This window comes from Ruditapes philippinarum, unplaced genomic scaffold (genome assembly GCF_026571515.1).
Source record: "Ruditapes philippinarum isolate M1 unplaced genomic scaffold, ASM2657151v2 ctg3183_1_1_1_1, whole genome shotgun sequence".
In the NCBI taxonomy this organism is placed as follows: Eukaryota; Metazoa; Mollusca; class Bivalvia; order Venerida; family Veneridae; genus Ruditapes; species Ruditapes philippinarum.
Window position 1 is genome coordinate 50153 of NW_026856612.1, and position 15785 is coordinate 65937.

The following is a 15785-nucleotide window of genomic DNA, read 5'->3' on the forward strand; positions in this document are numbered from 1 at the left end:
CTTTAAAAAACATGCCATTTCCTTATTGATAAGGAGGCTAATTTTCACAGATATGTCTTGAATTAGTTTATATACAAAAATAGTCACGCAAACCAAGCGGGGTCAGTTTTCGTCCTTTTAAGTTTGCTATGATATATTAAAGAAATCATATACAATTTTATGGAAAATTTTGAGTTTAAATTTTTTTCTACGTTTTATTCTATGTATATAGAAGAATCATTGAATTTTTGTAAAACATTAACGCTTCAAAAACGTTTTTAATGGGAGATAAATTTCACATTTTATTTTCAAATATTTCCCTAGGGGGATTTTGCCAAAGTACGTTTTTATTTTCTATATTCGACTTATCGTTCTTGTAATAGGTAATATGATTGACTGCAAGAAAAAAAAATAAACATGAGCAGCCGACAATTCTGGCACTGGTAAGGCTATACATGTTTCAAGATTTCATTTTTGTGGGTAATATCAATATAGAAATTTGTTAAGTTAGTCAGCTCTAACTTCAGAGCCGGACCAGTCAGCACGGATGTTCAGACTGGCTTACATGTATCTCTATTCCGGTAAATTCATTGAGCCGCGTCACGACAAAACCAACATAATGGGTTTGCGACCAGCATGGATCCAGACCAGCCTGCGCATACGCGCAGTCTGATCAGGATCCATGCTGTTCGCTTACAAACTCTATAACAAGTAGAGAAACTGATAGCGAACAGCATGGATCCTGATCAGACTGCGCGGATGCTCAGGCTGGTCTGGATCCATGCTGGTCGCAAACCCATAATGTTGGTTTTGTCATGACGCGGCTCAATTTTTGGTTCCAGCAGTGTAAAGGTAAACGTATACCACCAAAGAGATCAATTTAAGACACCGACTAGGATGACTTCAAATTCAACTAATTATTTTGTACATCTCAGCAAATCCTTTTCTATCTGATAGCTAGCTAATCCTTAGATCACTTACATAACGTAAATATTGACATAATAATGAATTTAGTTATTGCGACATTTTACGAAAGTACTGTGGCAGAAATTGGTGCGATATTTTAATTTATTTTACGTCATCATTGTGACATTTAACGCCAAAATATTTTGGGACATGTAGAGGCGGTTGCGACATTTAGCGGCAGGTGCAACATTTAGCGTCTTTGCGACATATAACGGCATCACACAGTCTTATCGCCAGGTTTCTACTGCGTTTCTAACATAAGAAGAGCTATTGTTTTTGCATATTCTAAGTTTATATTTCACGAATGCTGACTGTGGTTGTACTAGGTTTATATTTCACGAATGCTGACTGTGGTTGTATTAGGTTTATATTTCACGAATGCTGACCGTGGTTGTAGTAGGTTTATATTTCAAGAATGCTGACCGTGGTTGTAGTAGGTTTATATTTCAAGAATGCTGACCGTGGTTGTAGTAGGTTTATATTTCAAGAATGCTGACCGTGGTTGTAGTAGGTTTATATTTCACGAATGCTGACCGTGGTTGTAGTAGGTTTATTTTTCACGAATGCTGACCGTGGTTGCATTAGGTTTATATTTCAATAATGCTGACCGTGGTACCATTAGGTTTATATTTCAAGAATGCTGACCGTGGTTGTAGTAGGTTTATATTTCAAGAATGCTGACCGTGGTTGTAGTAGGTTTATATTTCAAGAATGCTGACCGTGGTTGTAGTAGGTTTATATTTCAAGAATGTTGACCGTGGTTGTAGTAGGTTTATATTTCAAGAATGCTGACCGTGGTTGTAGTAGGTTTATATTTCAAGAATGCTGACCGTGGTTGTAGTAGGTTTATATTTCAAGAATGCTGACCGTGGTTGCATTAGGTTTATATTTCACGAATGCTGACCGTGGTTGCATTAGTTTTAAATCTGAAGAAAGCTGACCGTGGTTGTGGTTGATTTGTATTTCACAAATGCTGACCATGGTTGTAGTTGGATTTAATTTCACGAATGTCCTCCGTGATATTAAAAGCTTTAAATTCCACGAATGTTGATGGGCGTAGTAGGTTTATATAATACGAAATCTGACCGTGGTTGTAATAGGTTTATAAATTATGTTGTTTTCACGAATGCTGACCGTGGTCGTATAATGTCCTTGATTTTCAACTTTTAAACTCATGAATCAAATATACCACAGATAAGCTGTCTATTTGTTTACAGAAACATTTGAATTTCGAAATAGATAAACAAAATAGATAAACTAAATAGATAAACTAAACAGAAACAATGGCAGAGATTAATTCCTTGAATGAAAATACAGGTAGTTTATCACTGGGAAAGACATTAGATACATAATCGGTGCGCAACATTTAATGTCTTCCTTCCTTTTATAATATACTTTATATAATGTATAAATTTTTGGTCAAAGCAATGCTTTGTCTTATAGATTGCATGGAAATTACGGGACTTTGAACCCCATATAGCCCCTAAAATGCTTTTATTATCATTTTTGAAAAAAGCTTTTTATTTTTGAGTCTAGTTATAGTTTCAACAACGTATTCATTGACCAATTACCATATTTTTCTTTGCTTTTATTATAGTTTTAGTAATTTAGTATTTTATATAGAAGTAAAAAAAAGACTTTGTTTTTATTTTGCTACCTTTATGTCAAATAATTTCACAATTTCACGGTTCAGTGCTACGTACATGAAATGGTTAGCATCATGTTCCAAAACCATTTTCATTATTATAGAACTTATGTTTCTCTTTCGGGGGGGGGGGGGGGGCAATGTGTCAAACATCCAGTCTTACCGGATATATATAGCTTTTATTTAAAAGAGAATGTAAATTAAACCCTAATTCCGATCGATGATTGTTCAAGGTACTTTACCGCAGTTAGACGGAATTAACCAAAATAGTCACTTCCAAAACTAATAGCTAGAAAGAACGAAAACTCACATGTTTCACTTTACTTTAAAACTAAAACTTTATCTAACCAAAAGAAAAAACGGGTCATTTCAAAATGAGAATGCATTGCGGCGACGTGAGATTTAGAATGTAGATTCCAAAATGTGACAAACCGACCATAACTTTCCACCAAAGTGATCACCTGCCCACCAAGGTGATTGTCAGCTGATAGCATAGAATGTTTTATTTAATATGGGTAATAATGAACATTTGTTGTACGGTATTTCTCGGAGAATTACAGAGTAAATAAATAACCAGGATTTTAAGATATGGATATGTGTTTTGAATAGTGAGCTAGTTAAATCGATGTAATAAAATCAAAAACACATCAACATTGCGACGGATTTCGGATTTTCTTCTTTTAAAACTGACCTGCTGCTTATGTTTCTACGGAAATGGGCGAGAACGACCGATTCAATAATTATTATCTATTTATAGTTAGTATACGGCAAAATCTCAGTTCGGAAGCTATTATAGGAAGTTGGCGCTTTTACGTATACTTTTTTATTTCGTTCAAGTCATGTGTCTTTTTGTATAGGCAGGTGTTTATAAGTAAGCATTTATGTTTATACCCCCGCACAACGAAGTTGTAAGGGGGTATACTGGAATCAGCTTGTCCGTCCGGCCGTCGCCCTCGTCCGGCCGTCCGTCGGTTTTTCCTTGTCCGCCCAATAACTTAAGATTCCTTTGACCCACAGTCTTCATATTTGGTATTTAGATTGGTCATGATTAGTAGATGATCCCTATTGATTTTGAGGTCACTGGGTCAAAGGTCAAGGTCACAGGGGCCTTGACTTCAAAAAGCTTGTCCGCCCAATAACTTAAGATTCCTTTGACCCACAGTCTTGATATTTGGTATTTAGATTGATCATGGTTAGTAGATGATGAGGTCACTGGGTTAAAGGTCAAGGTAACAGGGGCCTTGACTTCTAAAAGCTTGTCCGCCCAATAACTTAAGATTCCTTTGACCCACAGTCTTTATATTTGGTATCTAGATTGATCATGGTTAGTAGATGATCCCTATTAATTTTGCGGTCACTGGGTCAAAGGTCAAGGTCACAGGGGCCTTGACTTCGAAAAGCTTGTCCGCCCAATAACTTAAGATGCCTTTGACCCACAGTCTTTATATTTGGTATTAAGATTGATCATGGTTAGTAGATGATGAGGTCACTGGGTTAAAGGTCAAGGTAACAGGGGCCTTGACTAAAAAAAGCTTGTCCGCTCAATTGCTTAAGAATGCTTTGGTCAACAGTCTTCATATTTAGTATTTAGGTTATTTATGACTAGTAGATGACCCCTTTTGATTTTAAGGTGACTATGTCAAAAGTCAAGGTCACAGAGATTTTAATATAATAAGCTTGTCTGCTCAAATGCTTAAGAATGCCTGTCCGCAGTGTATTGATTTTGACATTTTCACATTTGAAGCATGTAGAATACATAACTTAGCAATGCAATGGCTTAGAAACCTCAGATTTGGCAGGGACATTGTCCTTGAGCTCTAAATGACCACTGCTGATTCTGACAAAGTGGTATGCGGGGGTATTCACGCCATGGCAGTGGCAGTTCTAGTTATAAGTAAGTTTTTTTTAAAGCATTTACTTTTATTAGTAAGCATTTACAAACCGTATTGCTATTAGAGTGAAATCGCGTGGAGTTGTGTTTTGCAAATGGCGTTTACCTTAGACATTGCATAAAATTCTTTGTTTTTTTTTTTGGTCAAAAATGAAAATAATAAAAATATTGTTATAACTAAGACGTCATCCGATAAATACTTTATTACAATATCTAAAAATAGAATCAGTGCAGATACATGTATAATATATACTATCACATAAATACAACTTCTGTAGAAGAAGTTTGTGCTTTTTGTGATTAATTTTATTTATGATAAACAGTGAAATATTGGGTTAAGTTCGTGAAATAAAATCAAAAAATCTATAGTATCACTCACAGTGTGGGTGATATAGCTTTGGGTGTGCGCTCGTGACAATTTTCTCACTTCTCAGTGTGATATGTGATATATAGCATATTCGCTCTAAAGAAACAAATATCCTCAATATACTGTGCAATTGTATCAAATGTCAAGAAATGTCCGTTCATGTGACGTAATTTTAAACGTCATTGATATTGACCATCAACTTAAATAGGACAAAATACGTCATTCGTGTATGAAGTTATATCCTTACTGATAGGGTAAATTAAACTTATAATACCATAATGTGAAATTTAGAACTGCATGTACAACAAAATGTCTGTCCTTTTGAGAAGTAAACCCCTCTACAGAAATCAGTTACATGAAAGGGGAAATATTATTGCTTTTTCTTTTGTTCAATTGTCAGTGTCTTTATGTTCCTCTTCTGTTTCATGGTGAGCTTGCAGGTTTAATTGCTTTAGTTCACTCAATGTAAAATCTCCTATAGAGAATTTTCTAACCTTTGAATGAGCTTTATTAATTTTCTCGCCTGTTTCACCGATTAGAATATTAAGAGAGATGTCCGGCGAGTATGCGCACGAGGGCGGCTCCCGGCCGTAAACCTGCGCCACCTCGCGTAACATGTTTGCAGCGTTCCCGCAGCACAGTCCGATATATTGGACGCCGATATCTTTCGCTTCCTCGGCGAATCGTTTGACGTCACTTCTATTGCACAAACAACATGTAAGGTCAAGTGGGTACAGATGGCGATCTGAAACATGAAATAAAGGTTTTAGATTTAAGAGTAGATTTAGCAACATTATTCTTTTATTTATCTCAACGGGCTTGTTTTGTTTGCAAGTTAGTTTTGAAGATTTAACAAAAACGCAATTCCTTCTAACATTAATCAATAGTAGGGTGTAACTCTTAGAATAACACCTTAGAATTTGTGATATGAACATTAAACAGTTGAGTAAATTTTCAAGAGGCTAAAAAGTGGTATAAAATGCGAAACTTTTCAAATCTATTCATGGTATTCAAGCTCTAACAACAACAAATAGATTTGACATATGTTAAATCCTTTACAGGGATAATTCTTTGACACTAGTATAAGCCCGGGTCAGCAGACATCGCTGTGCAGCCTGACTAGGACTCTGTACTGTTTGTACTTTGATACTGAAATTCCTTCATTTTTGAATGGATTGTGCCAAATGAAAAGCAGGGCAAATCCATTAGTCAAAGTCAGCAGGCTAGTGTTAGACTAAACAAAGTGTTGCAGCTACATTAAATACCGTATTCCGGTATATACCGGACAAGGTGCTTAAATGATTAAAAACTAAAATTCGCCTTTTCACCACCGAAATGCACTTTAAGACGTCTAAATCACCTCTTCACATCGATTTATATATGATCATGAATGAAAAACGTAAAAATAGTCGAAACAGCGACGTTTTTCTACTTTGTGATCATGACTTCTGCAAGGTCTGGAGGTACTGCTCCAACACTGTAGTGAGTACATGTACTTGTTCATGTACATTACAACTGTAATTTGTAATTACAGATCATGCACTTACCAGTGTCCGATTCTCGGAATGACATAAAAGTCGGATATTTCTCAGTGGTTCTAAATGGAACAGGCAGGGCAGCAATCGGTCCCTGAAATTAAAAATACAGGTTTAATATGATGCAATATTAAAACGTTATGCAGGTACGTATATATGCTTTTGTACTACATGTATCTAAAAAATAAAAAAGTAAATTTGCCATTTCAACTTATGGTGTTATCTTAAAACTAGCTAAATACTTTCTCTTATAACGCAGAAGAATAGAGCATATGTGGTAAACTAAAAGAACGTGCTATGTTACTGATTTTGGATACCATTTAACTGTAACCGCCTAGGTTTGAATCTCACAATGGACTTTGACTTATTTCACGGTGGGAAGCTGATTGAGGAATGCAAGTGGTTCTAAACAGAAGCATGCCCTAACAAAAATAATATTCAAGGGAACACCTGCTGTTTTTCATTTAGCAGTTAAGCTTTGAATTCACAATGACGTTAACAGTGTACGTGTAATCTAAAAGTTTTTTTTTCAGATTTACACCCCCCCCACTCAAAAAAAACAACAAAACAACAACAAAAAAATACAACAAAAACACAACAACAGGCAATGCTCTTTTTTGGGGGGAAATGTCTAAATTTAAACACGCATAATGTTAAGTCCATACCTTACAAGCTTTTCTTATCTTCCGTAATAAGGGCAACATGGTATCTGGTCCTCTGGAGCAATTTAAGCCTACTACCGCGGCACCTTCCTCTTCTAAAGTGCGGCAAGCTTTCGGGAATGGTATATCATCAAGGGTTATGTCGGGAACGTAAGGGGTCAAGGTCATGACGGCAGGGACGCCTGCAAATGTAATATGATATTTCATAATTGTTAAACTTATATGCTAAACGGAATATTTCTTTTTTTTTCATTAATTATTTAGGTTGTAGCCAGAGTTTGAGAAAATTCTTTTCATAAATATTACATGTATATCTGAACTGTTACAAGTTTTAAGCGGTCTAATGTATGGTTCTATTTTGACAGTCAAACAGATGACACCGTCTTAGTACCTGCTTTTTTGATGACGTCAAGAGCTATCAAAGCTTCACCAAGGTAACAGAACGTTTCTGCAATGATATAGTCACACCCACCGTCAATGGCCCATTGCACCTGTTCCTGTAGACAAACATACGAAATCATTCTTATTACTTTTAATTGCCTAATTATAGCATTCTTTAAATTTATAATTTCTAATGATATCAGAAAAAAGCTAATGAAGTCAATTGACTTCGCTGTCAACTTCACTCATTAAATCTTAGCAATGTTCGTTCAAGTGTTCGTTCACAAATGCTAATAGCATAAAGGGACACACATTCGTCGTTCGACTGTAAATAACGTTTCAAATTAGAAAACAAGTGTCTAAACTCACAGTGAACATGTCTCTTGCGTAAGTATGAGAATCTTTGTCATCGACGCTGTAAACACCAGTTCCGTTTATATTTCCCGCCATAAGTGTACCAGTTTCGTCTGCAACCTCACGTGCCATACGAAGAGCGGCCTTGTTCATTCTTTCAAGATCATCTTCTCTTCCAATGGATCGCAACTTCTCACGATGAGCATAATACTGTGAAAGAAAAATAAATAAATTTCAACCTCTTTAGAGCGGACCTCTGCAGAGCAATTACCTCTTTACAACAGCAATATCAAATTTTCTAAAAGCAAGACTTCAAAAAAGATTTCACCTTTGTAGTGCAACACCTTTCAAAAACAACCAAAGTTTTTGTCTATCAAAGAATGTTGCTCTGAAAAGTACTATATAATTTTACTAAGTTATGCAAGTCCTGACCACAATGGATAAGGTCTGAGCTACTTTTTGACCAACTTAATGATATTAGGTAAATAGGGCGTAGTTACCTTGCATGGACTTAATCCCTAAGTCACTTATGGTCAACAAGACAATCTTTTTTTTAAAATAAATTCTTAGAGTCCTAGAGTTGAATTTTATTCATTTTTTTTCTAACAAACGTGTATAAGAGCAAAATTCCGTATGAGGCATAATTGTGCATAGTTTTACATGCAAGCATGACGGCAATTTATTGATACGTAGGTTCACACAACTAATTAGTGCGACTCAGGTGAGCTATTTAGTTATGTTAGGACATTCTTATTTTCTTACAATGTTTTTCTTTTTTAAATTATGCTGAAAAAGCGATATGTGATATCATCTAATAGTGATCTGTGACATGACATCATCTTATACCGATCTGTGACATCATCATATACCGATCTGTGACATCATCTTATACCGATCTGTGACATCATCTTATACCGATCTGTGACATCATCTTATACCGATCTGTGACATCATCATATACTGGTATGTGACATCATCTATTAATGGTATGTTACATCATCTTATGACAATATGTGACATCATCTAATAGCAGTTTGTTACATAATCTTATAGCGATTTGTGATATCATCTTAAACCGGTATGTGACATCAACTTATAGCGGTATGTAATATCATCATATACCGGTATGTGACATCATCTTATTACAATATGTGACATCATCTAATAGCAGTTTGTTGCATAATCTTATAGCGATTTGTGATATCATCTGAAACCGGTATGTGACATCAACTTATAGCGGTTTGTGACATCATCTTATATAGCGGTTTGTGACATCATCTTACAGCGGATTGTGACATCATCTTATAGCGGTATGTGACATCATCTTAAACCGGTATGTGACATCAACTTATAGCGGTTTGTGACATCATCTTATATAGCCGTTTGTGACATCATCTTACAGCGGTTTGTGACATCATCTTAAAGCAATTTGTGACATCATCTTATAGCGGTATGTGACATCATCTTAAACCGGTATGTGACATCAACTTATAGCGGTTTGTGACATCATCTTATATAGCGGTTTGTGACATCATCTTACAGCGGTTTGTGACATCATCTTAAAGCTGTATGTGACATCATCTTATACCGATATCATATGTGACATCATCTTATAGCAGTTTGTGACATCATCTTATAGCGGTTTGTGACATCATCTTATACCGGTATCATATGTGACATCATCTAATACCGTATACCGGTGTGTGATATTATCTTACTGCGGTTTATGACATCATCTTATACCGGTATGTGACATCATTTTATAGCGGTTTGTGATATCATCTTATAGCGATTTGTGACATCATCTTAAACCGGTATGTGACATCAACTTATAGCGGTTTGTGACATCATCTTACATAGCGGTTTGTGACATCATCTTACAACGGTTTGTGACGTCATTTTATAGCGGTATGTGACATCATCTTATACCGGTATCACATGTGACATCATCTTATGGCAGTTTGTGACATCATCTAATAGCGGTTTGTGACATCATCTTAAGCCGGTGTGTGATATAAACTTACTGCAGTTTGTGACATCATCTTATACCGGTAATGACATCATCTTATACCGGTATGTGACATCATCTTATAGCGATATGTGACATAATCTTATAGCGGTTTGTGACATCGTCTTATAGCGGTATGTGACATCATCTTACACCGGTATCATACGTGACTTCATCTTAAAGCGGCTTGTGACATTATCTTATAGCGGTTTGTGACATCATCTTATACAGGTATGTGACATCATCTTATAGCGTTTGGTGACATCATCTTATAAAGGTATATGTCATCATCTCTTAACAGTATGTGACATCATCTTATAGCGGTTTGTGACACCATTTATTATACCGGTATGTGACATCATTCTATAGCGGTTTGAACTTGTATAATATAATTAATTTATAATTTTTATATGAAGATGTAAGAGTAGTTTCCCCTAGATTAATCTGGATCTTTACCCACTTTATACGGGTTGAAAATCCAGGTAGTTAAAAACTGCCAAAGTCCGGTTTTTTCAGGTTGTTTATTGCTCAAGGTCGGTGTGTGCGCACTGTTGTTATCAGCCGTGGTTAAACAAATGACACACTGCATTTATTTAGGCCATCATGATAATAGTAAGCAACAAACCTTAGATTTATCTTATAATGCTGCACATTTCATTGCATAATCGAGACATTTTTACATGTATATACACGGCTTCTGGCAATTTATGACGAAATTTCATTGTAGCATTAAAAGGAAGTTTGCTGTATTATAAATTCGTTATAGATATTCGTCACAGGTTATATGACCGTATATAAACGTTTGAAATATAACCCTCGTCTAGTGGCTCGGGTTATGTAGGTAAACAACTGTTTTTAAAGGGCTATATAAACTGTCAAAAACCTGTATAGCATATAATATCAAGGTTATTTCAATTGCTGATAATGTCGTTGTAGTTTATGCTGACAAGTGCCAAAATGAATAAATGGTGCAAAACAACCCTCCTTAACATTTTTTCTTCATATCTTGCAAAGGCGTTTGCAGCTTAAAAAACAACCAGCTTTTTAAAATTTAACTCGTCAGGCATGTATTTTTAATGAACTGGAACTGTTTCATTACCGTAAATGCTTCTACAACGTCACTTCCTGCGTGGACATATTCGCGATGCATTGCTTTGACCATTTCTGGGTTTTCTAAGACGACTTCCGGTACAAAACCGCCGCTCTTCAAATAACCTCTACGCTCGAATTCCCACATATATCCCTCTGCGATGATGATGTTTTCACCATCTTTAAGGCGTTCGGCTAGTCCTGCAAACAATAAAGCTTTAGTGTTACTTTACAAAAATAAAAACAAATAAAAAATAAATATAATGCAAAGGCAAATGCCAACCTACTGCGAGTAAAACAATACCCGATTTTCGTTTTATACTTTTTTTTATCTTATTTAATCTTCTTTCACATTATATCAGGTCCCTTATGGCTGAGGGGTTGCCTTTAAGGGCTGGGGCATCAGAATGTCAGCCACCGTTGAACCCTGCGTGATTTTAAGAGGCGACTTAATGGATTCGAATAATTGGAGTCTATGGATTCCTGCAGGTGAATTGGTTTTGACCCCGGGCTTGCTTTGAAGTTTGTAACCCCCGAGGTTAGCCATCACCATCTGTCCTGTTTTGGCACCATATGACCTAAATTGTGTTGGTAAGCCGTTAACCAAACAAACATAGCAAGCAGTGTTGAACATAATTTATTTACTTCACTCCGCCTTCCAGCCTGTCCCCTGGGATGGGTCAATGGTTTCAAATGATTGGTGCATTATAACGATGCCCTTTTTCGAATGAACCAACATTCATTATACAAATTTGAATTTGTTTTTATCACATTTTAATGTTTTGGAAAATAACAATAATTAAGGTATAATATTGTACAAGTATGAAACAGGAAAAAAACTACTTCATAATTATGCACTGATGCGTTTTAACGCGCATCAAAAAGGAAATAAAAACTACTTCATAATTATGCACTGATGCGTTTTAACGCGCATCGCAGATCGACAGGTTACGCTCTCTGGGGCCCAAAAACATCGGGATGTATGAAACAGGAAGTAATGAGACTCATTTCTCTTCTAACCCGTCCTCTCACTAGACAGGTGCCTTTGATGTATCCATAAATATTGTTTTCTTAAAGATATTGCAGTCGTACACTGATACCTTTTAGTATAAACAGAGATGTAGATAACATCTATGTCTCTGGTATAAATACTTTTATCTTAACTGATCACTTAATCACCACCATTTAATCACCACCTTTATAAAAGCAAAATACCACCACCACTTCCAACAACAAAAACAACAATATCATCAACAACAACAACAATATCAGCAGCAGCAACAAAAAACATAGAAAAAAAGAGATATGTGTTTTTAGAGGATGACAGTTTAATTCCTTGTCAGAAAATGAAAAAAGTTACCTTTTGTCGTCATGCTCCTTTAGATTCCCTTCAAAATGCTCCTCTAGATTCCCTTCAAAATCCAAGACGGAGTGATGTCTTTCAAAACCTTACAATGTATAAATTAGAGATTGTAAGCGAGAAAAATCAGGGGCATCTACATGAATGTTTACCATACAAAGTGTGTTATTTACACATCGGGTTGATAACATCCATGATTATGTGAAATTATGGAACACCGTTTATATGATAGAGCAATTACACAGTATGTAGCCTAAGAGGCGTACGTACATGAATTGGCTTGTATAATTGCACTAGTCAAGTGTAATCCCGGCCTCAAACCCCGAGACAGCACGGGAAGTGAACCGAGTTTTAAAACCGTCTCCGCCTGTCCCCGCATTGCCGAATGTCTATATATGCTGTGTGGGGATATATCCAAGACGCATCACGGGTGCAGCAGGAGGGGAGGGGGAGTGATATAGACCTTTTTACAACGCGGTCCGTTGCTATGAAAAAAATGACCGGAAGTAGTATTTTTGCGCATGCGCAATTTGTGTAGGGCAAAAAATAGACATGCCCTACATAGAAATGAAGTAGAAATTCATAGACAGTTCCGAGTTTGTTTAAGGTAAAAATTAGAAAATCATATAAAATAGCCTTTAACAGAAACACAAAAGCTGCCTTTATAGCTTTGTGGCCAAGATTGCCCAAAAAAGGCATGGAAAAGACGATTGTTTAAGAATTCTCCTTACGATCACTGACCTGACATTGAGATTATTGTTGTAAAAATATGTGGAAATATATATATTAGCAAATAAAAAAGTCAATTTAATTGTTGTTGAAAACGTCCATATTAAAAAAATATTTTTATTACATATAATATGTAACATTTTTATATAAATTTTATTGACATTTAAACTCAAGGTAAAATATCATTCTGAAAAATGTCGGAGCACGTGATATAATGTATTTTTAGTTTTCAGTTCCTTTATCCAACTTGACAGAAATGCCAAACAGAAATTTTTTAAGTCACATAATTTATTTAAATAATTTTTCAAACTCTTGTGAAGTTAAGATGGGTGGTGGAATAACACACATTTTGTCCGGTTCCTTGTAACACATGGAAATGCACGTCACGTACACTATTAATTTTGTCAATTCACAAAATCAATAAACATTAATGAGGTTAGTATAAATAAAAATTACTTTAATTACAATTCAGCATTTTAAGCAATTAACTATGTCATGGTACTTAAACGACCCGGTTGAATGATATTGTTAAAGCCTCAGTCTCACTTACTCCCGGCAGAGCCCAGGATCATCCCGGTAAGTTACCGGGATGATCCGGGACGATCCGGGGTGAAATTATTGTTGGGGTCACACTTACCCCGGCAGCACTACGGTAGTTCTCAACTAACCACCCAGGATACGCTCCGGATCATCCCGGATGACGCCGGAAGAGCCCCGGTTGACCCAGGCAGAGCCCCGGTCGATGCAGGCAGAGCCCCGGTAGAGCCCAGGACGATCCAGGCAGAGCCCCGGTAGAACCCCTGATTGATTGAAAACGCCCGAAAATGATAATATTCATACATAATTTTTATTTCATATAATATCTATTGTTCCAGAATAGTATTTCATGACGATTTTCTGAAAAATCCTTATGCCATACAGGATAGAAGGGAATTGGGAGGGGTTTTTATACCAGCAAGTGCAATCATCGCAAATTGTCGTTATTCTTTTGAAATGATCCGGGCTTTGCCGGGGCTCTACCGGGATCAACCGTAGCTCTACCTTTATCATCCGGGGCTCTGCCTGTAGTTTCCGGGGCTCTGCCGGCATTTTCCGGGGCTCTACCGTAGGTCTACCGGCTATATCATACCCCGGATCATCCCCGGTTTGTGCAGGCAGAGCTACGGTGCTTCCCCGGTATAACCCCGGTCGTTCCCGGCAGAGCTAAGGATGAAGCCGGCAATGCTATACCTTCCCGGATCATCCCGGACCACCCCGGTGATATTAAATATTTTATTCCATCCGGGGTCGAATGCCGGATGTTCCCGGATCATCCAGGATCATCCAGGACGTTGCCGGCAGAGTTACGGATGTACTCCGGTTGTTCCCGGTCGTACCCCGGTCGTTCCCGGATCACCCCGGACGTCTACCGGGGCTCTGCCGGGATGTAAGTGAGACTGTAGCTTTAGTAGCTGGCAAATAACAACCGGTCACGTGTCAATCTTTTTGACACTTACCGCCTTGTCAATCCACTTTCAAAGGAATATCAATTGTTTAATATTATGTAATACATATGTAATAAAATGTGATCTTTAACACTCTGCTGTTTTAATTTAAATTACCGATGAAAAAGTCACCTAATGATACCTTGAACAGAGGACTTTTGGTCGTTGAATTATAAGTCCCGCTAATTTTGTATATCTGTTATAAATATCAATTCACGTTTTAAGTACTTACCGCTTTAATTCATCCTAAAATATCTTTTTTCTGGGTGACATAACTTGAAAATCACGCCCTTTAAAGACTTTAAGTGCGCTAAATGTATGCTATCGTTATTGCGCTTTTGCCCTACGCAGAATGCGCATGCGCGAAATGCAACATCGGTTGCTATGGAAAAATCGTACTGTAAAAAGGTCTATTTATTCCAAACGTCAAAGTCCGGACCCATGTTCCACTAGCGAGTTTGAAGTTGACTTAGACATTTCTAGATAGTCTTGTAATAGACATTTTCTTACGATATTTGAAGAAACTTTGCTTCTCAAAGGCCCTTATACGAACTCATTCTTTAAGTGATCATTATTTTATAAAGGCTATTATCCATTATTCATAAAGCCTCATAAAGCGATTATATACAAAATTCTTCATGAAAATGTTTGATATAATTTAGGGTAAAACGTTCAATTTGAATACTTTATTTTGCTTTTTAACTTGTAAAACCCCTGGTTTTTATCAAATGAAATAATTGCCGTATAGCCATGCATAATATAAATTAAAAATAAATAATTAATTATTGCTTTAAACTGGGAATGGTGTAAGGCATGATGATGATTAGCATGCTCTGTTACATTTGGACGTAATTGGAAAATATAGTCATCCAATACCGTTTTGGACAGAATTTAGCAGCGAATCATTAGAGGGGTCATCAGACCTCTCCACAGTGTTGAGAATGATTGCTGGCGGCATCCATTTTTGCGTGTCAAATTGAAACTAATGCATCGCATTTTAAGCCTTAAATCATAAGAATCAGTCTACAAAATTGATATGCGCATGGTCCGCTTCAAAATACGACTTGTCTTTAACGAAAAATAATTATCGAAGTGAACAAATCGGTACAAGGAAAAATCGGAAAATATTATTTACGTTACTTAACACCAAGATCAATGGTTCATTCCGTTTTTAATCATTTAACTTGTATAAATCGATTATTGTTTTCTAGATAGAGTGTTACTATTTAATGTTCCAAAAATAGTAACAGTGAACATTATAGCTACAATACCATCATGCACTATTATATGACCGAGTGAACCGTGTACCAAAAAATTTGCTGCTCCTTTAACTTT

At 36.5% G+C, this 15785-nt stretch overlaps 1 protein-coding gene across 1 annotated transcript; it reads right to left on the reverse strand.

Moving 5' to 3' along the window:
* Positions 1–4669: 4669 nt before the first annotated feature.
* LOC132747125 (betaine--homocysteine S-methyltransferase 1-like) lies at positions 4670–12492 on the reverse strand. Its single transcript, XM_060736439.1, has 7 exons — positions 12238–12492; positions 10888–11078; positions 7796–7990; positions 7437–7542; positions 7049–7227; positions 6396–6477; positions 4670–5593 (listed from the first exon to the last, which is right to left on the reverse strand). The coding sequence occupies exons 1-7, from the start codon at positions 12248–12250 to the stop codon at positions 5238–5240; spliced, it is 1122 nt and encodes a 373-aa protein (XP_060592422.1). The 5' UTR covers positions 12251–12492; the 3' UTR covers positions 4670–5237.
* Positions 12493–15785: the final 3293 nt, after the last annotated feature.